The 24936-nt window shown below is 53.6% G+C and overlaps 1 protein-coding gene across 3 annotated transcripts in view; it reads right to left on the reverse strand.

The window, feature by feature from the left end:
- Positions 1–216: 216 nt before the first annotated feature.
- Positions 217–24936, reverse strand: part of ITGA11 (integrin subunit alpha 11) — a 133171-nt gene continuing 108451 nt past the window's right edge. Inside the window, exons 18-30 of one of the 3 annotated variants that reach the window (XM_005559903.5) lie at positions 23460–23570; positions 19813–19898; positions 18590–18797; positions 15690–15788; positions 14088–14164; positions 12238–12327; positions 11233–11323; positions 9458–9571; positions 9166–9252; positions 5809–5919; positions 5571–5666; positions 2008–2121; positions 217–1363 (exon numbers count right to left, since the gene is read on the reverse strand). In XM_005559903.5, the coding sequence (XP_005559960.4) occupies positions 1292–1363; positions 2008–2121; positions 5571–5666; positions 5809–5919; positions 9166–9252; positions 9458–9571; positions 11233–11323; positions 12238–12327; positions 14088–14164; positions 15690–15788; positions 18590–18797; positions 19813–19898; positions 23460–23570 (1356 nt within the window). In that variant the 3' untranslated portion in view covers positions 217–1291. Of the gene's footprint in view, positions 1364–2007; positions 2122–5570; positions 5667–5808; positions 5920–9165; positions 9253–9457; positions 9572–11232; positions 11324–12237; positions 12328–14087; positions 14165–15689; positions 15789–18589; positions 18798–19812; positions 19899–23449; positions 23571–24936 lie in introns of those variants that run through there. The other 2 variants (XR_012415093.1, XR_012415094.1) reach the window with 2 other exon arrangements.

The following is a 24936-nucleotide window of genomic DNA, read 5'->3' on the forward strand; positions in this document are numbered from 1 at the left end:
TTCAAAAATATTTACGACAGTAAAGGTCGTACTGTGCACAGGGGGACAGATGCCTTTGATGTGTCCCCCTTTCATTTCTACCTCAAAACAAGGTTGAGGCATAAATTACTCCGCTGGGCAGCAGGCACGCCCCTTGTCCTTGGGGCATTATCACTGGTCATACCACTTGTCCTGGGGGCTGGCGGATGAGATATTTGCCACCGAGGCTGCACAGGCTCCAGGAGTCCTTGCACGCGCTTTATTCAGTGCATTCCAGAGGGCACCCCTCAACAGCGCTGACCAAGCCCTTCCCTGTGCACTGGTTGGCATAAGGGAAGGATGGGAGGCAGTGTGTATGTGTAGGGAGGGGCTGATACAGGGAGGGGGGGCTCCCCACCCCTACACCTGCTGCCCAGCTGCAGCCGGGCCAGTGCGTCCATGTCTAGGGGCAGCCTGCAGCAAGAAGACGTGTGGGAATGCACAGCCCCAGGGATTGTGTCATCCACATGCTTCCCATGAGGTACCTGGGAACAAAAGTGGCCTGGGAGGGTTGGCAGCTGAGAGCAAGGGGCCACAATTGGTGGGGGAATGTGTGAGTTGCGGTCAACATGAATGCACGTGGGTGCAGAGCCCGGCTGCCTCTCATCTCCGGGCAGCGTCCAGTATCCTGGTCCCACTTGTCTGGCCATCAGTCTCCGCATCTCAGAGTCTTTCTTCATCCCTGGCTCGCAGCTGTCGCCATCAAGCCCTTGGGCTTGGGTTCATTCTTCGGGAGCCCCAGGGGCCTATCTATGGGGAAGGGAGTGGGTATGACTTGGGAGCCAATGGAGGGGTGGGAAGGGTGAGAGAAAAGGGCAGACTTCAGATCTGTTCTGTCTTGGGTCCTTCTGGAACTAGAGGCCTGGAGTGTGCAGATTGGGTTCGTATTTACAGTCTTCCTCCCTGGGTTTCTTTGAAGGATGGGGATAATTACGAATTCCTAGCACCTTAGTAGCTGGGGCAGCAAATGCCCTCCAGAGAGCCTGAGGGAGGCCTTGGCGTGGGTCTGGGTGTGTGTGTGGGGGTGTGTGTCCCTTTAAATCCCTAGGGGTCTGTGTTGAAGGTGTCCCAGCCTCCCAGCAGGGCAGTTCCACTGAAAACCAGCTTGAGTTCCATTCTGGAGGGAGCAGGCGCCATTGCTCAGGAGATGAGGTCAAGTGCAAAGCCAGCTGGCTTCCTCTCCACTCCAGCTCGGTGGGGCCACAGGCCTGGGTCTGAACACTGCCTGGACAGGTGTCCTGGCCCCCATCAACTCAAAGTGTCCTCTGGAGCCTCACTCCAGCACTTTGGGGGTGGGGTCCAGACCAGGCTCCCTCCTGCGCCTGGCACTTTTAAAGAAGCCGAGCTGTGAGGAAGCAAAGGGAGACGTCTCAGAGGAGGACAGGGTGGACAAGGCCTACCCCTGCCTTCCCTCCACTACCCTTCCTCGAGATTCCTCCCTCAGGGCTTCCTTGAGTACCCCAGCTCCTTCTGAGCACCCCCTCCTCCACAGCTGCCTCTGTGGACTGGAACACAGTGGATGAGACCATGGGCGGCATACAAGAAGTCATGCTGGCTCCCACACCTTGCTGTGTGACCAGCCCCAGCCAACATCCCTCTCTGGGCCTCCTTCATCTGTAGCAGGAGGAGGCTGAGACAAGGGGTTTGTAACCAGAGCTTCAGAGACAGAGACGGACTTTGGGAGGTTTGTTAACAGCTTGACATTGTTGGAGAAATTTTGTGCAGTTGTTTGTACTTGCTTTTTTTTTTCTTTCTCTATTAATAGGAACCTTAGTTCTCATCAGGTTCTTAAAGGTACCCACAGATAGGTCAGAGCCGTAGTCTGAGTGCCCTGTGTTGGCCCTAACCAATGTGTCTGCTGTGGTGAGGGGGTGGGGTGCCAGCTCCCTTGGAGAGGAGAACATGGCAGTGGCCATGAAGCTCCAGGGGCTGGAGCCTGAGCCCACCAGCCAGGATGCTGCTCCTTCCCTCCCCTGTGGGGGCCCTCACCTTCCACAGTGCCAGGACCAGCAGGGCCAGCAGCAGGAGGCCCCCCAGGGTGCTGCCCACAATGATCCAGATGGGGACCTGCCAGTCCTCTTGCTTGGAGATCTCAAACACGATCTGCAAAGGGATGGGGGCCAGGCCAACAGCATTACTGTTCTGGGGCTGGGGTGGCAGCATGGGAGGGGCAGGAGGGTGGAGACAGCTGGCACCTGGTGGGAGAGCTGCATCCTCTTCTTCAGGAGGATGCCAGAGGGATGGATGGACAGGCCAGCCGAGGCCTCAGGACGACCAGCACCTGAACAGCCGACACTGGGTTCAGTGGCCCAGGTGATCCCGCCTCCTTGAGACACTTGCTGCCTTTGGCCTCAGGCCCCACCACTCCCTGGATCCTCCTCCCACCACATGGGCTACTCCTTCTCCCTTTGCTGCCTCCACATCGCCTCCCGCACTTCTAAAGGTCAGTGTGTCCCGCGGTTCAGTCCTTGCACCTCTTCTTTTTCTAGAATCACTTCCTGGGTGAACTCAGGGCTGACTTTCCCACAAGTCACGGTAGGCATGGTGCCAAGGCCCATAACACTTTTAGGAGCCCATGAAAATGTTTACATTTCTTTTTAAATTAGAGGAAAAAATGGAATAAAATCCAGCTTGGATAACATTTTTTTGTCTTTGTGCCAACACAGTTATTTTTTTTTTTTTTTTTTTTTTGAGGCGGAGTCTTCACTCTGTTGCCCAGGCTGGAGTGCAGTGGCACCATCTCGGCTCACTGCAAGCTCCGCCTCCCGGGTTCGCGCCATTCTCCTGCCTCAGCCTCCGGAGTAGCTGGGACTACAGGCGCCCGCCACCGCGCCCGGCTAATTTTTTGTATTTTAGTAGAGACGGGGTTTCACCGTGTTAGCCAGGATGGTCTCGATCTACTGACCTCGTGATCCGCCCGCCTCGGCCTCCCAAAGTGCAGGGATTACAGGCGTGAGCCACCGCGCCCGGCCGCCAACACAGTTATAAACCATAATTTTAAATATTTTTTTCCCGTGGAGAAAGGCGTCCCAAAGGCAAAAGTGGCCAGGGCTGGGAAGGTCAGAAAGCAAGTCCAGGCCAGCTCCCTCAGTCCTGTGGCTATCACCGTCTACATGCCGACTGCTCTCACATTTCTGTCTTCCGCCTGGATTCTCCACTGAATTCCAGGCTCCTACCGACCGTCTCCTGGCCTGCCTGGCAACTGTAACAGGCCCCTAACCAAGCTCTTAACACCCCAGCCCCTCAAGCCTGCTCCTTCCAGTTCTTTCTCACCTAAGCAAATGGCAGCACTATCCCTCCACACTGCTTAGGCCAGAAGCCACATATCCATCACTGACCCTAACTCTCACCCACACGGAGCCCAGCAACAAAGTGTGTCCACTCTATCTTGGAAACACCTGGAATGTGGCCACTCCTCCCACCTCCTGGACCTGAGCGCCCTCACATCTCCTCTGGAGACTACAGCGCTGCCCGACTGCCTCCCCTCTGCAGTCTGTTCTCAGCACAGCAGCTAGAGGGATCCTTCTAACCAGGAAGGCAGGCCCATGCTCTGCTCTGCTCAAGCTCGCTCGGAGTAAAAAGTGCAGTCCTGGCCCTGGCCTGCAAGGCCCTCTCCTCTCTGGTCCCACCTGTCTTGCTGACCTCACCTCCTGCTCCCTCTCACTCTACTCTAGACTCCGGCCACCTGGCCTCCAACGTGCATGCCATGGCGTGCCTGCTGCAGGCACTGCTATTCCCTCTGCCTGCAAGGGTTTTCCTCACACAGCCGCAAGACATTTCTGTCCTCCTCATGGTCTCTGTCTGATGTCACTTTTTTGGAAAGGCTTTTCCCACCTCCCCTGTATAAAACAGCGCCCCCTGGCACTCCACCCTTAGATGTGTGCCTTTTTCTGGGTGGCCCTTATCACCAGTTGACAATGTTTATATTTATGTTTATTGCCCGCCTAGAATGTCAGCTGTAGGAGAGCGGGGGCGTTGTTTTGTCCCTGCTCTATCCTCAGAACCTGGAACTGTGCCGGGAATGCAGCAGGAGCTCAGCTAACATGTGGAGTGAACGGACCACCCGCAACAGCAGACAGGGCCCTGCTTTGGCCACTGACTCGCTGTTCAACTTGAGGCGAGTCACTGTCCCTCCTGCCTCATCTCACACGCCTCGGTGTGCATAACTGAGAGATGGGGGTGGCGACAGTGCCTCACAGTGTTGTGAGGTCTGTCACTGTGTTCGGCACACAGCTGGGGGCCAGCAAATGGCAGGGCCCTTATGTGTGCTCTTTCTGTCCCTCAAGGCGGGTACCTGGCTATGCCTCCCCAGCGCTGGCACCTAGCACAGAGCCCAGCATACAGGGGCTTAATTTCAGGGTTGCTGGATTTCTAAAAGAGAAGTGAGGCATCTACAGAGTATAAGAGGAATTTTTGGGGGGGTTGAGTGGGGGTGGAAGAAGGAAAAGTCACCTAAAAGACAAGCATCAATGTGAGAAGAAGGGTTCTCTCTTTCTCTCTCTGTCTCTCTCAATCTCTGTATGTGCAGGGTATATGTGTGTGTGTGGGTGCCTGTACCACACCTCCCTCTCTTGGATGCTGGGAACATTCCAGCATCTTTCAAGATTCGGTTCAAACAGTCTCCAGAAAGCTTTCCAGGGACGTCTCTCGCTCTGAACCGCTCCCCCAGGCCTGTGCTCACCCCCAGACTGCGCTCACCCCCAGACTTCACTCACCCGTTTATTGTCCCTGTTCCCCTGCCTGCCTAATTTATCCCCGTTTCCCCTTTTGGGGCCGAAGGAGTCGTAGGAGAGACACCCAACAAATGCCAAACGAATGAACACACAACACAGCTCCTTAGGTGGATCCTGATACCCCTCTGCCTGGCATCCCTCTGCCCTATTGTGATTGGTTTTTGTTGGATTGTTTTATAAGGGATGCTTCCTGACCCCGCCTCTTTGCTCTCCAGCATCTCCCTGGGGTCGGGATGGGAGCTTACTCCGCCTCTGTAACAGGAACACTCGCCTGGAGCCCAGGCTGGCATTTCTGGGGTGTGGCCAGTGGAGGGCAGCAGCGTCCCACGCCCGGCTGCCCTGTCTATTTCCACAGGACTGGGCTTTGCTTGCTTGCTTTCACAAATGTATTTCTTTTCTTTTTTCTTCCTTTGCTACTTCTTCCAGGAATGGGCTTTTCTTTAAGACCTCACTTCTCGTTGGGTCTCACACAGAGTCTCACTCCTTTCCTGGACCCCGAATGAAGCCAGTATGATCTGTAACAACCTGCTTTTACCCAACTAATAAAGAGGCCAATACCGAGGCATCTCCCATCCCTTGGTTTTCACAAATTCAGTTCACACTAGACCTCTGGACCTTCCCTAGTGTTGCCCCTGAGGCCCATTTGTCTTGCTTTTTCCCCTCTCCTCAGCGGCCGCCCTAACAGCCCTCAGGTCTGCCTGATTCTCTGCTGCTGGGACATGCAGCCAGGGGTTGTAGGAAAACTCTAGAAGGGTGCGGCCAACCCTTTCCCAAGCTGTCTGGCCTAAGCCCAGTTCTGCAGGGCTCCCAGGGGCTCACCTGGCGGCTGGGATCCTCCTCACGGAAGATGAAGGGGCTGTGGAACTGCCTCTGCAAGGCTGCGTTGACCATGATTTTCATGGATTTGTACTTGAGCTGTGCAATCAGAGGGCTCGTCAGAAGCTGGCTTGGAAGCTTTTCTTCCCGTCCCCTCCCCAGGCATCCCCAGATGGAAGACATCCCAACAGCCACCCCCTTTCCCTTCTTCCTTCCAGCGCAGCCCAGGGGCTCTACTTACTGCTTTTAGGGACCTCAACCACAGGTTCCCCAGTAGATGGAAATTGATTTCCTGGTTGGGGGCCAGCCGTATATTGCAATTGATGGAAACGACATCAGAGTTGCTGTGATTCTGAAAGAGAAGATGGGTCTCAGGGCTGAGCTGCTGGGCTAGGGGAGCAGGGGGCGGCAACACTGCTTGAATGACTGGGGCTCTGCTCCTGGGGGCAGGCGAAGAGGACAGGGGACAAGGAGAAATTTGCGAGTGGGGGACATGTGCACTGTGCCTGCCAGGGGATGACTGAAGGACAAATGAAGGACGGTATATCTGATGCTCCAGTTGAAGCTGTGCATTGTGACAGGCCTGGGTATATTCCAGGGACAGAACTTTGGTTCAACATTAGGGAATCTATAAATGTTTCCCATCACCATATAAACACATTAAGATAAAAAATTCTATGATCGCTGCAACAGATGCAGAAAAAGTATTTTAGGAAGTCCAACTTCTGTTCATGATAAAAACTCCCAGGGAACTTCCTGAATCAGATAAAAGGGGTCTTCATAAAGTTCATGGAAAATGTGTATTACGGAAAAACTGTGCATGGATTCCAAAACTTTTTTTGCACCAAAATAAACTCGTATTAACTTGTTGTAACCTATGTGAACACGATCTAGTTTGAGGCACTAAGAAGGACATCAGTTTGAAAACAACCCCTATCAGAGCAACATGAATTCTGCTAAAATTGAAGCAAAAACAAACATCAAATTTATGGCGAAACTTGAGTGGAAGAACAGTGAAATCATTGATGGATTATAAAAAGTTGATGGGGATGATATCACAAAGAAATCAGCAGTTTGCAAATGGATAACTTGTTTTAAGAAGGGATTAGAGGGCCAGGTGTGGTGGCTCACGCCTGTAATCCAAGCACTTTGGGAGGCTGAAGCAGGCAGATCACAAGGTCAGGAGACTGAGACCATCCTGGCTAACACAGTAAAACCCCGTCTCTATTAAAAAAAATACAAACAGTTAGCCAGGCGTGGTGGCATGTGCCTGTAATCCCAACTACTTGGGAGGCTGAGGCAGGAGAATCACTTGAACCGGGGAGACGGAGGTGGCAGTGAACCGAGATCACACCATTGCACTCCAGCTGGGTGACCGAGCAAGACTCAGTCTCAAAAAAAAAAAAAAAAAAAAAAAAGGAGGGGTTAGAGGACATTGACACTGAAGATGGAGCTTGCAGCAGATCATTCATATCAATTTGTGAGGAAAAAAATAATCTCGTCCAGGCCCTCATTGAAGAAGCCTGACAATTAACAGCAGAACCATTAGCTAACACTATAGACATCTCAGTTGGCTTAGTTGACATCATTCTGACTGAAAAATTAAAGTTGAGCCAAATTTCCACTTGACGGGTGCCCAATCTGCTGCCCCCAGATCAGCTCCAGAAAGGAGCAGAACGTTCAATGGAAATTTTAAACAAGTGGCATCAAGATCCTGAAGCATTTCTTCAAATAATTATAACAGATAAAAGGTGGCTTTGCCAGTACCATCCTGAAGACAAAGCACAAAAAAAGCAGTGGCTACCAAGAGGTGGATGTGGTCCAGTCAAAGCAAACGCAGATCAGTCAAGAGCAAAGGTCATGGCAACGGTTTTTCGGAATGCTCAGAACATTTTGCTTGTTGACTTTCTGGAGGGCCAAAGAAAGAGAACATCTGGTTATTACGACAGTGTTGTGAGAAAGTTAGCCAAAGCTTTAGCAGAAAAATGGCTGGGAAAATGTCGCCAGAGAGTCCTTCTCCACCACGACAATGCTCCTGCTCGCTCCTCTCAAAGGAATTTCAAAAAGTTTGTGGAAAAATGGAATTAAAAGATAAAAATTAAAAATTAAATTTTACTTCTCAACATAAGCTCCATCAAGTTCAAAACACTTTTGTAAGCCATGATACCAACCATTCAGTCCATTCTTAAATAACTAAGCGTCCTGGGAATTTAACCATGTCAATGCAGTCCTTTTTTTTTTTTTTTTTTTTTTTTGAGACAGAGTCTTGCTCTGTTGCCCAGGCTAGAGTAGAGTGGCATGATCTCGGCTCACTGCAACTTCTGCCACCCGGGTTCAAGCGATTCTCTTGCCTCAGCCTTCCGAGTAGCTGGAACTACAGATGCACACCACCACACCTGGCTAGTTTTTGTACGTTTAGTAGAGATGGGGTTTCACTATGCGGGCCAGGCTGGTCTCGAGCTCCCGACCTCATGATCCGCCTGCCTTGGCCTCCCAAAGTGCTTGGACAATAGGCACGAGCCACTGTGCATGGCTTACTGCAGTGTTTTTTAACATTATTAGCTGAGGAAAAATGGGTGTCCTTTAAATATATTTTTTTTAAGATTTAGCAAACCAAAATAAGTTAGAAGGAACCAAATCAGGACTGGAAGGTGGATGCCTAATGATTTTGAAATCCTCTCATGTGTGAAGCCTATAGCAATGATCATATTTAACAATCAAAATAAAAATAAATTCCTTTAAGTCATCATGATTAAGGTAATCCTGATGATTCTGTCATCATCATATCTATTTACCATTGCACTGGAGGTCTTAGCTAGAGTAATACCACAAGATCATTTACAATATAAAGATTAAGTGGAGAAGCTAACGTTGATGGGAAACCCAATCTTCAAACAGAATTTATTAGGTGAAAGTTGCTAGTGTTGCTGCCTCGCTGCCCACCTCAACCCCAATGCAGCCCAAATCTTTGGCAAAGCACGCTACCCTCAATAAGTGTTTTGTGGGGGGCACTTGTCTGGGGGAAGTAAAATTAAAACAGCGAAGATTGTTGTCTGGGTAAAGAACAGTGGAAGCAGGGTGAGAAACTGGTATCTGGAGGCAGAGGCAACCCTGAGAAAGCAAATGGAAATAAGCAGGTGTTTCGGGAGGGCTGTGGAAATTGAAGCTGACCTGCATTCCATCTCTAGGGCAGGAGGCCCCAGCTGATGCGGCCAAATGTCTCCAGTACAAGCCACGTGTGTGTTCCGGTGTTCCGCTTCTCTCTGCTTCTCTGTATCCTACGGACCCGCTTGGCCCAGGTACAAGTCCACTGTCCCCACCCCTTTCTGCTCGTTTGCCTGGCACACCGCAGGCTGTGACCTTGGCTTCTCAGACACTCACTCTGTGGGTCTGTCCCACTCCCTGTGAGATGGGGGACTCACACAGGCCAAGAAGTCTTTTCCTCCTTCAGTTTTTTCTTGGTTTGGGGCTGGGTACATCTAGGTGCTCAGTAAGCTCTTATTGACAAGCTGTTGGATCAGGAGGGAAATGGCCCCGGAGCGCTGGCCGCACGCCTCTAACCCCAGCCACTGTGGCTCTCTGCATGGGGGGCACTCACCAGCTGCGGAGCACGACTCAAGTCTTCCTCCATTGGGGTGGGCCGGTACTCAGTGCTGTTCCCCCAGATGTTACAGGACGTATTCGCCTACATAAAGGACACGGACACACACACACACAGCCTCACAACCAGCTCTGGCAGACGCACGTTCCCAGAGATGTTTCTTTTCTCCTCCTCTAGCCCTGGCCCTGGAGAAGGGAGCTGGGGTCTGGGAACCTGGGGACACACGTAGGGGGAATGTCTGTCTCCTTCTGGTCCCCTCCCCTGAGCCGGCGCCCAAGGGCATCGGTACCTGGTGGGTGAGGAAGTCCCTCAGCTTCAGCAGGCGGTTGCCGCCCCTGGTGGCGATGGGAACGGTGATCTTCATCATCACCCCGTGGATGGGGAACAAGCCCAGGTTCTGGATCTGTGGCCAGAGATGGTGGGGGGTGTCAGTACAGTCAGTTGAGGGGGGCGGAAAACAAGGTCCACAGGGGCCAACGAGCCCCTGGGGGTGGCAATTCCCACACCAGGCCTGGGAAAAAGGCCCACTCAAGGCCCCTGGTGTTTTCGCTGTGGAAGCTCCTACGCTCTGTCAAATTGTGGCCGGGGACTGCACAGACAAGTGCAAGAAAGCCTGAGAGGGGAGGGGTGGCTGGAAGCTGAAGACAAGCCAGTGGGGATCCAGAGGCTGGAGAGCAGGGGCCACCTCCATTTTCTTTTCTTTTTTTTTATGAGACGGAGTCTCGCTCTATCACCCAGGCTGGAGTGCAGTGGCGTGATCTCGGCTCACTGCAAGCTCCGCCTCCCGGGTTCACACCATTCTCCCACCTCAGCCTCCCGAGTAGCTGGGACTACAGGCGCCTGCCACCTCACTCGGCTAATTTTTTTTTTTTGTAGTTTCAGTAGAGACGGGATTTCATGGTGTTAGCCAGGATGGTCTCCATCTCCTGACCTCGTGATCTGCCCGCCCCAGCCTCCCAAAGTGCTGGGATTACAGGCTTGAGCCACTGCACCCAGTCCACCTGCATTTTCAACTCTTTTTGGCTGTGGTGGGGATTTTGTAGAGGCCAGGGGTGAAGACGGTGACAGCAATGAATGCATTATGAGATGGAATCATTAATTAACAAAGGATGTATTACTAAATAGCGAGTGTGTGATTGTTCACATTCTAGCAGTGTCACATTTAGTGCCAGGGCAACAGTGATTCTAAGCAGGAGTTTGGAATCAGAAAGACCAGGAATCTAATCCTGGGCCCCCACTACCTATGAGCTGTGTGGCCCTGAGCAGCTTACTGGGCCTCTCTTGAACAAGGCATGCAGGGCTCAGTGTGTCTGAAGTCCAATATCCAGCTGTCAGCCTGTCCTCAGCTTTCACGCAGCCTAGGAGACGTTGATAAACTTACAGCAGTTCAGGGTTGAGGGAGCTATCAGGGCCCACTGTAGCAGAGGCTGCTGAGTTGCCTCCTAACTCTCATTCTCCCTTTTTCCTTAGTGACAGAACTGAGACTAAAAGCCACATTTCTCAGCCTCCCTTACAGCTGAATCACAACGTTCTGGATAAAGAGAGGTCACTGGAAGAGTGAGGAACTGCCAGGGAGGTCCCTTAATAAAGAGGGAGCATGCTCTTCTCCCCTTCCTCCTTCCTGCTGCCTGGAATGAGAACGTGATGGCTGGAGCTGCAGCCATCTTGTACTATGAGGCAAACTGGAGGCTGGCAAGTTCACGCCGAGGATGGTGGAATAGGAGACCCACTCCTGGATGACTCTGTGAAGCTGCCAACTCTGGACTTCTTTTATGGGAGAGAGTAAACCCTAGTGTGTTTAAACAACTGTTTAAAAATTGTTTTAAAGAATTTTAGGTAACCACACCCTATCTTCACCCATATGTCTCCCACTGCAGTCCAGTTGTTTTTCAGAAGACTGAGAGGCCCAGAGGGGCAGTGACGTGCCTAAAGTCGCACAGTGGGTGGGTGGCAGGGTTGAGACCGGACTCTGGGCACTAGTGATGATTCCACATTCCTCCCCTCCGGGATGGGGGTGCTCAGATCCCATCGTTCCCCCTCCACCCGGCTCCCCTCCAGCCTCACCCTGAAGATGCAGCTGAAGGGAGGCCCGATACCATCGTATCTCTCCAGCGAGCTATTGGGCTTGACCTCGTAGTGGCTCAGGCTGCTCCTCCTGCAGAGACAGAGGACAGGGCTGTCGTGAGCTCAGTCAGTGCTGGCTGGAATGACAGATGAATGAAAGAGGGAGACGGCATGTGCCGGCCTCCCCCGGGCCACAAAAAACAGGTTCCCTCTTGTGTCGGTTGGGAGTGAGTGTCATGTTGGAAGGATTCTGAGCCTTCGCAGGAATCAGCGCTGCCATGGGTGAGCAATGTCTGCCTCCTGAGTGGGTGGGCGTGAGTCAGAAAAGCCAGTTATTTCATCCCTGCGCCAGCCTGTTTGCCTAGGGGTGTAGCTGCTTTTCGGAGCGACCGTGCCACTGTGCTGCCTTCCACCCTCTAGGGATGGCTGGTGTGGGAGGGCCTGAGCTTCCTCTTCGTATCTGCTGTTCTGCCCTGACTTCTCCATCTGTCCGTGAGCTCTTAGAGGACAGGGGCTGTTTCCTCCGTCCGATTGGGGGCCAGTAGCGTACCAAGGGGGCGGGGGTGGGAGCAGTCTGTCTTTTGGGGAGGAGTCTTTTCCCACTGACGTTGTTTAGATGTGCTGGCGTAAGATGATAATAAAAAGCAGATTGACTTATGACAGATATTATTACTGTTTTTAAATTCTCTACAGACCATGCATCCACTTGTTGCCTATGCCAGGGCTGGACGCCTCCCACTGCCCCCACCCTCCCTTCTTGCCCCTGCTGGGAGCTCCCCAGGGCCAGGCCTATGTCTCCTTCTTGCTCTATTTTGATATCCCCTCCCAATATTGGATGGGGAGCTGCACTCTCTGACCCATCAGGGACACTCTTGGCTCCATCCATAGTCCCTTAGTGCGGGCGTCTGGCCCTATTAGGGCTCATCAGAGGGTACCCCCCCTTAGGCCTCCATCCTCCCACTCTCCATGCCTTGCCTCTCCTGGGGCCCCCGGAGCCCGGCCCACCTGGTGAAGAGGACGTCAGCCTCGTATTTGAGGTGGAAGCGTAGGGGGGCCACGTTGTCTTCCTTGGTGCTGTCCCGCTCGTTACTGTCACTGCAGGGAGAGCCAGGCAGCAGGGTCAGGAAGGGGTTCAGCACAGGCAGCGGGAGGGGTCTGAGGCAGACTGTGGAAGGAGCACGCTGGCTTATCTGGGGCTGATGGGCACCAGACAGGTCAGACAGGAAACCTGAGGCGTCTCCTAGGAGAGGAAGGGCCAGAAGTGGGGATTGACACCAGCTCTACCTGCTGCCCCTTTAGGTGGAGTCAGGGGAGGGCTCTGGACTGGATCTGGGAGGCCTGTGCCTGGCCTGGCATGGACGAGACCCCAGCCTGTTTGCCTCCCTCACCGGGCTGCCCGTCTGTCAGGCAGGCCAATCCTGCTGCCTGCTGGATTCTCGGGGTCTGTGGGAGACGACACCTGTGGCAAAGGCTCGCCCACGGAGGAGGGATGGTGAGGAATTCACAGTGGAGTCGTTCATTTATCCCTGGACTGACCGGGGGCAGCTCCTACAGGGCGGCCAGGGGCACTCTGCTGCCACGAGAAGGCTGGGAGTGAAATTCACAGACATCTTCAGGGGGCTTCTGTCCAGTGTACCTCCCTTCATATCTGAGCACCATGAACTACTGGGGCAAATCATTTTAGACATAAAAATGTACGATTCTTGCTTGCTACATAGACCGAGTTTGATTCCCTTTGGAAGTCTTACCCCAGGATAGGGGTTTGGTTAGAAAAGGGAGACCCACCACACACAGATGCACCCCCAGAGCCCCCTCCTACACACACCTAGTTCTCAGACACCGCCCACAGCTGTGCCAGAGACACTGCTCTGCAAGTGCGCACTCATTTCTCCCGTGAAGACGGGACTGGGTTTTCTAAGAGCAGGGCAGAGCGCAAGGGAGGCCTTGCCAAGTTTGCCACGTGGCGTGTGAGAATTCTACCACAACGCGCAATTCATTTAACTGTAGCTGGGACGCGAGCACATGTGGGGTGTGAGTGCCAGTGCTTCTGTGACCTCTGACCTGCGTGTGTGTGTGCTGCAATGTTAGTGTTCGGTTTGTCTGTGGTATTTATTTCTTAGCTAAGGATTTTTGCCATTTGTAAGGCTCCACAGTGGACAGAATCCCTCTGTCCTTCCCCACATAGAGGTAATTCTGCACAAAAGAGACATGTATTTACTACTGACACAAAGTGATTCATGGTGTCAGCATATAGCAAGCTACCTCTGAGAGACCTGGGAGACAGACAGACAGACAGGAAGACCCACACAGAGTAAGAAAAGGCCTCTTAAAAATGGGAGAGAGGTGACTAGGACAGGAAGAGCCCTGGATGGGGAATAGGATGAGTAGTGTTCAGCTTCCAGCTGCACAATTCACTGCTGTGTGTCCTTGGGAAATTCACTCACCCTCTCTGAGCCTCTCTTTTCTTAACTTGGAAGATGGTGTGGGGAATAACCCCTGCTTTGATGATCTTAAGGGGCCTCTGTGAGGACTGAGATTTTTGCCTGTACAATGCTTTATAACCGTAGGGTTTGAGAATTACTACTGTATACAGGGTTGTCTAAAAGTAAAGGGCTGACATTATTATTTATCATCCAAAGAATGAAGAGCGGTGGCAACACAAGGGGCAGCAGGTTGGCCCACACCTGCAACAGATGCCAGCTCCCCTCCCCACCCCGTTCCCTCCACTCAAGGTTGGGGCAGTGAGGGACAGGGTGTGGGGCAGCGGACTCAGTGTTGGGAGGAGCAGTCGCTAGCAGCCAGAGAACCGGGCCCCAGAGTTGCAAGCTTGGGGGAGGAGCAGGCACGGCCCTGACCTGCCTGCAGCGAGCTCGATCTCCAGGTGGTGTAGGAAGATGGATTTGCTGAACTCAAAATCAAGACGGAAAGCCACCTGCAAGGAAGCGGTCGCATGTCTGGGCATTGCCGGGACCAGCCCCGCCCACTCCCCACAGCCCACTCCCCACAGTCCCCTGCCGGGCTTGGGGAGGGAGAGCTTGCTAGGGGGTTGGGGAACTGCTGGCTGGGAACAGGCTGGGAAAGGGAGGACCAGGTGCTAGAGAACGTGAGCTGAGCTTCAGGGCTGCTGTGGGGACACAGCCAAAGACAACAGCTCCCACAGTGGGGTTTCTCGGGGCTGAGACAGACTCCTCCCTCTTCCTCTTCTTTTGTTTTTAACAAAAGGCAACCAGAAAGCAGCAAGTCCAGCTCCAGACTCTGTCTGCAGGATTTTTAGGGTAGGGGGCCTTGATGGCAGGAAGGGCCGACGGCCGTTACAGGATGTAGGGGCCAGAAGCATTTGGTAGGACCACCTCACCCACCTCTTCTTTGTGCGTGATGGGGAGGGGATGGCCCGGAGAGGGATGAGGGCCAGCGGCCACCCAGCAGGCCAACAAGGCATCTGCCCCCTTGTCTGGCAGTGCTCCTGCCACACTGCTGACCTGGGCCCTGATGCTCCCCCTGCCCTTTGCCCCGCGGTGGGGAAACATGCGACCCTCCACGCCTCCTCCCCGCCCTGCCTGGAGGCATTACTGGGACTTTGCACAGACACCTGCTGCTCTCCCAGGTCTCACCCTCACGAGGTGAGGAGACCTCAGCGGCCCCTTCTCCGCAGCAGTGGCTGGGCATGGGTGGGGAAGCCTGGGCTGTGTCCTGCTCCATCCTCACTCCAGAGCTCCTGGGTTTGTCGGTGCCTCAAACCAGAAACTACACCTTCGACTTGTTTCTTACCAGGGAGGTGCTTTGCTAAGGAGCCCTCATCCCCGCTCCCATTTCTTCCACTTTCCCCAGCCGTGCAGACCCTGCTCCTGGGAGCACTGCTGCTGCCTAGCTGGCTCCTGCCACGGCTCCTCTCTGATTCCCAAGTCCAAGCAGCTTGGCCTCAATTAGATCTTCTCCTGCTCCAGAACCTTCTGTGGCTGCCCACTGTCCAGGGCTGATGTCCAAACACTCCCTGCAATCTGGTGTCTCCCTCCCTTTCCCAGCTACTTTGCTTCTCCCTTCACACACCCACCCTCTATTCACATGAGCTCTTAAGCACAGTTGGGTGGTAGGTGCTCATGAAATGGTAGTTTCTCTCCCCATCCCTCCCCATACACAGCACAGTGGCAGAGGCCAGAAATCTGAAAAACTTGTGAGGGTGCAGAACAGTGGGACTGGCTAAGGGCAGGTGGGAGACTAGTGGCTGGGAGTGGTAGGAATTCTCTTTGAGTTAAAGGATGGGCTGCTAGCCTGGGGATGGCTGGCTAATTTGGTCACTTGCATGTCATTTCATGGGAGAAAAGACAAATAAAAGCCACCTCAGGCCTCCCACCCCTCCCTGGTCTTCTGTTCACTCCTGTTGCTCTTGCCTCCCTCCCCAAACTCCCTGTGCCTCCCAGTGCCCACCCTGGCCCTCCCCGACTGTCCCCAGCCTCAACCTTGGCCTTGGCCCTGAAGAAGGGGTAGCTGACATTGCAGACTTTCTTCTGGAGCCTCCTCTCCTCGTTCACGCACTCGATGTTACCGTCCGAGTCCTCCTGGAGGTGGGTGGCAGACATCATGGCAGCAGTTAGGTGGGGCCTGGGACCAGGTCTGGAGGCTCTCTTATCCCCAGCCTGCACCCCCCTCCGCAGGGGCTGCCTCAGGCCCTGATACCCATACGGAAGCCCGGACCACAGCCCTTCTGACGTCTGAGATCCCAGAGGCCCCAGAGGCTGCGGTGTGACTTGGTTCCTGGTACTTGGCTTCACACGGGGCGGGACACACTCAGAGGCTGTTGGGCGGTGGCAGGAGAATGGCAGGGGCTCATGTATGCGTCTCATTTTGCTCATCTGTTAAATGGGGATGACAGTAACTATCTCATCTAGTTGTTATGAGGATTACATGATGCGATGCACATAAATGCAGCGCCTATCCCATGTCCTGCCTATTGTCATCACTCGTATGTGGCAGCTACTGTTAGGATGATTATTTGTCCCCGCTGTGAGCTCTGCACTGTTGGGCATTACCTGGGCACACAGCTGTGCATGTCTCTGGGCATGCATGCATCTGTGTGGATGTGAGCCTGTGTCTGTGGAGACTCTGTGTGTGTCTGCGTGTCAGTGCATGTGTGTGCATGTACCTGCTGCATGTATACTGAGCATGTGCGTTTCCCTGGACGAATATGTAGGCATTGTGTTTTCGCATGTGTGTGCAAAAAGTGTGTGATCAGACGAACACATCTGCATTTGGCTGAGAGGGGTGCTTCCTCTACTAGAGTTCCCCTTGGCTGGATGTTGCAGAGAGAGAGGAGAGGAATGCCGACCTCACAGCCATGAGCGTTTCCTGGGTTGGGGATGGGTGGCGGCACCTGTGAAGGTGGCAGGCTCCAGGCTAGCCCTGCACCCCACCTGCTGTGTGTGGGGACACAGCACTTCATAGAACGTGTCTCCCACTTCTCTTTACCTCCACTCACTTCCAAAAGCTCTTCTGAGCCACAGAAACTAGCTCCGTGATTCCCTCCCCAGGGTTAGGAGCAGGCACGGGACTGGCCTTGTGAAGTCTGGGCCAGGGAAGCAGGGGAAGGCGGATGCTGGTGTGGGGCTTGATTCCCTGCGTATACCTGAAATCCAGACAGACACAAGTCCCTGGGCAGGAGGGGACTTCGAGAGACCATCAGGTGGGCTCTTCATCATCAGTCTGGCCTGTCACTCTGGGCAGTGGAGAGGGAGTGGGGTTGGGGCCCAGGCCTGGGCCTGACAGAAGGGACTGTGGCTGCAGATAGGCCTTGAGGTCTATTTGAGGATGGGGGAGCCCACTGAGGAGGAACGGGGGGCATGAGCAGGCAGCTCCTCGCTTTCCTGGGGTGGCCTCCCTCCACTCAGCTTCCCCTCCTGGCTGCAGGAACTGCTCCTGTGTGTGTGGCAAGCAAGGGGGGCGCTCGGGGAGGGGTGCTGGGCAGCGGTTCTGGGGTGGAGAGGACAGCCTGGCCCAGCACCTGTCTTGCCCGGCACACTGGGTTCCACATTGACACTGAGATCCTCGAGGACAGAGGCTGTGTGTGAGGGTCCTGGGACCCCCAACACGCACACATGACATTGATGTCTGAGTTTACTCAACAAACTTGTCTTGAGGGCCTTCTATGTGCCCAGCTCTGGACACAGACATGGCTAAGACAAGGCTCTTTGCCCCTGGGAGTCGAGGGTTTCAAGAGGCTAGCACTTGGAGACTGATGTTTCTTCAGAGCACACGAAGGGCTGTGCCAGATGCTGTGCGGGCTGGCGGGCCGTCTGTGGCCTTGGAGAGCTTCCGGAAAGATACCCCAGAGAGCAGGGCTGAGGACTATCTTTTATCACAAAGCGCAGGCTCAGGAACCAGCTGTGGGGCAGGAATTCCGCTCTGCTGCTCACCAGCTGTGTGGTCCCAGGCAAGCCTTAATCCCTCCCTATGCCTCAGTTTCCTCCTCTGTAAAATGGGGACACCACCATCACCACTACCACCACCACTACTGCTATGCCCGAGGCTGCTGCAAGGGTTAAATGTACGCCAAGTGCTAGCACAGCGCTGGACGCCATGAGTGGGCAATACGTGGATGGTCACCGAGTAGGAGCAGGAGCCTGTCGGGCAGAGGAGAGAGGAGTCCCAGGTTGGGGTCATGGTGGGAATGAGCAGGGCGTGCTGGGAACAAGGTGGCCTGTGGCAGGGTTAGGGGAGAAGTGGCAGGAGGTGGATGGGATGGGCCTTGAATGCCACAATGAGGAGTCTGGAATTTGTTCTGACAGCAGCTGGGAGTGATCAGAAGTTTTAACATGGGGAGGAACTGGTTCTGATTCTCGTCAGAAGGACCTTCCGAGCAAGTCCGCAGGGTGCACTGTTGGCTGGTGGCACACGCATGGTGTGTGTGCACCTCACCAGGGCCCAGGAGACAGGCTGAAGGGTATTCCTCTCCATGTTCCCAACGGGCTCAGACTCCCCTGGTGCTGGTGGTTCTCAGCCCTGCCTGCACACTGAAGTCACCAAGGAAGCTTTAAAAGCCTCCCGACACTAGGCCCAAACCCAGAGCAAATCAGTTGGGACCTCCAGAGAAGGAGTCTGGGGCCAAGCTTTTTAAAGCTCTCTTGTGATTCTTTTTTATTTAATTTTATATTTTTTGTAGAGATGGGGTCTCACTATGTTGCCCAGGCTGGTCTCAAACTCCTGGGCTCAAGTGATCCTCCCACTTCAGCCTCCCAAAGTGCTAGGATTACAGGCAGGAGCCACTGCACCCAGCTTTCTCGTGATTCTAACACCCAGCCCAGACCCCACCTGGCCTTCCTTTTCCTCTGTGCCAGGCAGTCTGGGCAGGTTGCTGAGGTCTTACCTTCTGGATCAAGCTGGCAAACTGCAGGTTTGCTGACTGTGAGATATTTAGGACTGTGCTGTAGGCGTTCTCGCCCCTGTTCTCCAGTGTGGCCTCCACTGCCACTCGCCGGCGTGTGCTCTCTATGATGAAAACTGTGGTGTCGAAGGACAGCGTGTATGCGGAGCAGTCCTGTGTAGGCTTCCTCAGCACCCTCTGGCAGTACTCCCTGAGAACAAGAGAGCACCAGAGATTGGGCAGATGGAATAAGGAAAGCAGGGGTAGAGAGGAGCCCCAGGGTTGGGGCAAAAAGGTGTGTCTGGGCACTTGACTGGCCTCTGCTCATGGGAATAGCCACTGGGAGAAGAGGGGAAATGGATGGCAGGGCTGGAAAGAGCTCACCCTTCAAGACCACTTCCTATTTCAAAGGCCCTTGGTGTCCCCACCATAGAGATCATACCCTCCGCTGAACCCAGAGCTCTTATTTGACCTCACCACTCATGCATCACCACTCCATGCATCCTGTTTCCCTTTTGGCCTTGGCTGCCAGGAAGCTCAGCACTAATGTAGAGATAATCCTTATTTTAGCCTAGCTGGTTAGAATATGTGCTCCATTATCCTTCTACAAGTTTTGAATGTGCTATTTCTTTTTATTGTCTATGTCATGGTATATATGTTTTCTATCTAAATCATCTCATAGTTGGATCAAAGTTGAGCATAAATTATTGGAAAATATGTTATGTAAATTAAGAATACGATATTGTTGATTATTTTCCCTGGTATGTTCGTTTGTCTCTTCCAGGGGATTGTGGGTCCCCTGCTCCCCCTCTGCTGGTGTCCCTGGCATCTTTCCATCAGAAGGATTGGAAAGCCCAAGGTGTTCAGCCAGCAGGCTCTAGAAGTCACCTCATCTGGGGGCTGAAGGACAAGCATCCAGAACTCTGAGTCCCCTGTCTCTACCTTTCATCTAGTTTGTAATGTGGGCTCCGAAGAAAGGGTTTCTTTTTTTAACAAAATTCGAGATTAGATTAGACTAGTAGTTTCATATTACAGAGGAGACTTTCCTGAGGTTATGCAGGAGTTGGAGGTAGAGCCTGGGCTAGAACACAGGCTCCAAGTCAAGTGTTTGATCCACGCTGTCTGTGAGGAGGACGTCCAGGAAACAATCCAGGGACCCGGGAGCCCCAGAACCTCTGACAGTGAAGGGGAAGGGGCGAGGGTGGGGGTGCAAGGAGCCAACTCACATGGCCGTGGGCAGGTCACTCCGGGCATCCAGCACAAGGTCAGGGACACAGTGCTCATCCTCATTGCAGCCGTTCCAGAAGGGCACCTGGGCCGGGGAGAGCCAGGTATGGGCAGCTGGGTGGGGACCCGCAACCCCTCACCCTCAACGTACACCAGCATCTGTCTCCACCACACTAGACATGCGCTGGCTTTCCTGCACTGTCCCCAGACATGACACTGCTCTTTCTTGGGCTTTTCCATAGATGCTTCCCTCTTTAAAACGAGGCTCAAAACTCAGTTCCTCCTGGTTCCCCTCCAGTTCATAACTGAGCTGATAGCACAGAACCCCCACCCCCACTCACCCAGCAGAGCAGTTCTGGTCAACATTTATTGATCATCTACTGTGTGTGGGCAAGGGCTTTGGTACTGGGGATATGAAGCAAAGAAGACGCAGCTTCCGCCCTCAGCTCATGGGGAAGATTGGTGTACGAACAAATAACTAGTGTAAAATGTGCGAAAAATCCAAAAAGAAGTGCATGAGGAATAGAAGAGGCAGAGAGGAGAAACAGCTATTTTGGCCTGTAGGAAGTCAGGGAAGGCTTCAAGGAAGTGACAGTGGGTCAGAGTTCTGAAGGACCGTCAACGTAGCTGGGTGGACCGGGGTGGAGGTGGCGAAGTCCAGGAGGAAGGAGAGCCTGATGCAGAGGCCCTGGGGCAGGAGCAGGACTGAGTCGGAAATGATGGGTGGGTCAGTGTTGCTGTGATAAGAGGCACAGGGGTGAGACAGAGGAAGAGATGGTCATGGGCCTGTGTTTACAGGGCCTTGGGGTCATGCCTTGCAACTGGTAGGAGTTGCCGAATGCCTCAGGCAATGAGTGTCCTGACAGACCTGCATACTGAAGGCTGCCCTGGCTGCTGTGGGAGAATGGAGTGAGAAGATGGAGGCTCGAGGCAGGGAGGCTATTGAGGAGGCTGCCGCAACATTCAGGCAAGAGGTGATGCTGGTGTTGGTGCGGTAGTGGGCATGAGAGGAGAAAACAGGTTACTGACCCCAGAGGCGGGATCAATAGGAACCTGGAGGTTGTCGGGGCTGAGGGAGAAAGAGGTCCAGGGTGTCGGCTGAGTTTCTTTTTTATGTGTCTGGAAGGATGATCATGGCATTCAGTAATAAAAGCAGGGGTTGGCCGGGTGCGATGGCTCACGCCTGTAATCCCAGCACTGTGGGAGGCCGAGACAGGCAGATCACCTGAGGTCAGGAGTTCGAGACCAACCTGGCCAACATGGTGAAACTTCGTCTCTGCTAAAAAATACAAAAATTAGCCAGGCGTGGTGGCGCACGCCTGTAGTCCCAGCTACTCGGGGGGCTGAGGCAGAAGAATCCCTTGAACTCGAGAGGCAGAGGCTGCAGTGAGCCAAGATCGCGCCACTACACTCCAGCCTGGGCGAAGTGCCTGTGGCTCACCGGGGGCGAGGACCTCAGCAGGCAGCCGGATATTCAAGCCTGGAGCTGAGGAGCGGTAACTGTCACTACCAACAACACAGCCCAAACCAGGGACGAGGAGTCACAGAGTCATGTGTATCTTAAATTCATTACCTTTTCTCGAAGGAGAGCTCTCTGGCCCTCACTCAGATCCATGCGCTCTTGCTTTAGGCATGGATCTACCCATCTCGCCCCTCAGCTCCCCACCGCAAGGTGGATCTGCAGCTAGAAGTAGGCCGACTGCAATGGCAGCCAGCGAAGCCATATCCAGGGGTCGCTGTGGAGCCGTTGGGAAAGGGACTTAGTTCCGGATGGGGGCTTTACGGCATTCTAGCACCAAAGTTCATCCTGGTGACTTCAAGTCTCGAAGAAAAAACTGCCCGCTCCCACTAGGAATACTGTTTAAGAAGTTTGAGAACCATATAATGACCTTCAGAAGAATTTCTATCTGGCTGATTAAAATAAGTAATTTAATGTAATAAGCAACTGTTACCCTCAATAATATGGAATGGCTCACTTCCCCAAGACGCCAGATCTTATGATATTAGAACAGTGCTGGGCATTTAGTAGAGGCAAAGTAAGACTTTTAGAATGATGGGAAGAATGTGTCTCCCTTGCTGGGGGCTAGAAATCCAGATAAACCAGAGTTTTAGAAACTTAGCTGCTCTTCAAAGTTTTCAGCTCTGTTTCTCACCTTTTCTTTATAAGGTGAGAAAGGGATTTACATGAAGCTGCAACCTGCCTTTCCTGTTTCCCTGCCTTGGTGATGCTGTCAGCTCTCGAGGAACAAAAGCCCATCCTCCCTGTCTCCGCATGTCTGAATCCTGCCTAGCCTTTAAAGTCCGGCCAAAGGCCACCTCCTCCAGGAAGCCCTGGCCTATCATCTGATTGCTTGATTGTATGTCCTCTGAGTGCATACTGCCTCCCGCCTGGCCTGTGCTGCTCATCACCACCTTGCACGGAGATCGTCGGTGTCAGAGCAGGGATTACCCTGTGTGTTAATCTGCACTGTGGGCTTCAGCCTGCTTGTGGGGTAAGTGCCATGTACTCATTCATTTGCCATAGTGACTTTGTAATTACTGTGAGAGGACAAAAATGACTTAGTGCACCCAGCTTTCCCCTTCTCCGGCTCACTAACGAGGAATCCAACTTCGCCAGCCCAGGGGCGCAGATTTAGGAGGATGGGGGGGAGGTGTGAGGACGGGGGTTTGGCGGGGGACTGTGGGAGGCCTGGGGAGAGGGGTGTGGAGGGGCTGTGGGGGATGATGGGTGTGAAGGAGAGAAGGGGAGGTTTTCAGGGGCATTGCTGCGGACTGTACAGTCCTTTCCTGGTGTTGAAGAAATGCAAGTAAGAACTTGAATAATTCTGAAACTGCTTCCTGGCCAGACTGTGTCACTCACACAGACGTTGCTCAGTGACTGGACCTCACAGAATGGCTTAAGAGTGCCGTGGTGTGTTTAAAAGTTGTCTCCTAAATCCTCAAGGTTCAGGCATTAGCTATTCCATTTTACAACTTTTGCCTGCTCTTACAGCGCAGCAGCAGAATTGATCACTGCCTGACATTTTCCTTGAGTGGGATTTACATGGAGTTGCAGCTGCAGGGGGCATGTGAATGTTAGATGTCAAACATTTTGGATGCCCTAGAGCCAGGGATTAGAAAATGCGGTTGAGGGATGGGGCCGCTTCTTTTTGGAATGCTTAGGAGCTCTGTCAATCAGTTAAAACCCTTCTTTTTGCAATACTTAGGAGCTCTGTGAATCAGTTAGTCATCTAACAAGCAGAACTCCGGGCTCTAAGAGTCACTCTCTGGTCTCCATTGTCCTCATCTGTAAAGGAGGGAGGTGGGTGATCAAGATCTCAGGTCCCTTCTCATCCAGTGATTCTTTGTATTTCTCCAGTGCTCACCCCTTATTCCCCTGTGCTGGGGATATGGGGAACCTTGAACAGGAGAAGGCCTGGGCCCTGCCCTTAAGGAATTGATCTGCTAATACTCAGCACAGGCCCCGAGGGAGGTGGGAAGCGGCCACACTGTGGGTTTGCCGGGACAGAAGGTGGGAAGGCGAGGTGAGGGATGGTGTCCTCTGCACCCGGCACACTCAGACTCTGGCCTTTGGGGAGGAAGTGGAGGTGGGGGTGGGGTTCATGCCTGAGGTGCATGCCCTCTACCGAGATGTACCGAGATGTACCGAGACTCTGAGGGTGGTGGGCCAGCCGTCGTCCAGCATGGGGCCATGGTCAGGGTCCTCCAGGGAATACTCGGCTGAGAAAGTCACTGGCTTCACGTAGTCAGCAGTGTCCTGGGGGGTGGAGACGAGGGCAGGGGTGAGGGAGGAGAGAACGTCATTTTATGAGCCAGGACCATGGATGCTGAGATAGAACTTTCACCTTCCTAAGGTGGCAGGGCAGCTGCCCTGTCCCCTCAGGATGAGTCCGCGGGTGGATGGAGGTTTCTAGCGGGTCTGTTGGTGGGAAGAGTGTGCCTCTGTGAAAGGAGCTCCAAGCTCAGCTCATGCCAACCTAGCTGTCTGGCTGTTTCACCAAGCTCCTGCGCATCCTTCAGGGCCAGACTCCCATTGCCCGGATACCTTGGCCTCCGGGAAGCCTGGCAGTGCCGGCCCGCCTCCCACCCCACCCACCACTCTGTTCAGACCAGTTACGCCTGCTGCTCATGTAGCATTTGAACCATTTGACTGTGGTCACTCTTCCTTCCCAAGCAAGGAATGGGCCTGGAGCCTCCCAGCATGGCCCTAGCACTGTAACAAGGGCTTCAGCATGTGGAATGGGTGAATGAACAAACTCGTGAGCAAGACAGGGGCACTCAGGTTGGTTCTGAGCATAGATGGTAAGTAAAAGGGTGGCTTATAGCTGCCTAAAAACTTCCCCTTGGAACTTGCAATCCTGATTATATAAAGGCAGTGGCTCTCAAACCTGAGCTGGTATCAGAGTCCCCTTGGAGCTTGTTAAAATATGGGATGCTGGCCCCATTCCCAGAGTTTCTGAGTCAGAACATGTGAATTTCCAAGTCTGTGGGGAGGGTGAGGATGCTGCTGGTGTGGATGCATCTCAGGGGACTCCTTAACAGGGATGTGCCTTCTCACACCTGCTCACGTCTCTGACCTCTGGCCATTGAACTACTGGGGCCAAGAGGGCTCTGAGTGACCTTGCTTGCATCTCTGAGGCTGGAGCTCTGGATGGAAGTAAACCTGTCATCCTCTTCCTTAGCTATAAAATGGGGCACCAGGCCACTACCCTGCTCGTGACATCACTGGCGCCCCTCTCTGTCTCTCCTCCCGTTTTGTACATGCGACTGCCTCCTGGACCTGGCCTTCAATTGTTAGCTGCTGCCTGCTTATCCCTCCCTTTGGGGCCGTGCCCCCCACTGGCTGCTCCTGGCTCTCTCTGCTGGACCTACTGAGCCCACCTTCCTTCTCTGGGCATCTGAGAGTGGTGGGATAAGAGGTTTTGGAAGGAAGTCCAGTGAGGTGGTGTGTAGCATGTCTCTGGGGCATGAGGTGGGAATGTGGAGTGGCCAAGTTCAGGGGATACAGACCCCGGCTGGCTTCCTGAGGTCTGCTGGGGGCTCAGAACCAGCCAGCCACCCGGTGGACTCTCTGCCTCTCCCACGGCAGGTGCTCCTTCCTGTAGGAGCTTGGGCTCTGCTGG

This window comes from Macaca fascicularis, chromosome 7 (genome assembly GCF_037993035.2).
Source record: "Macaca fascicularis isolate 582-1 chromosome 7, T2T-MFA8v1.1".
NCBI classification, from domain to species: Eukaryota; Metazoa; Chordata; class Mammalia; order Primates; family Cercopithecidae; genus Macaca; species Macaca fascicularis.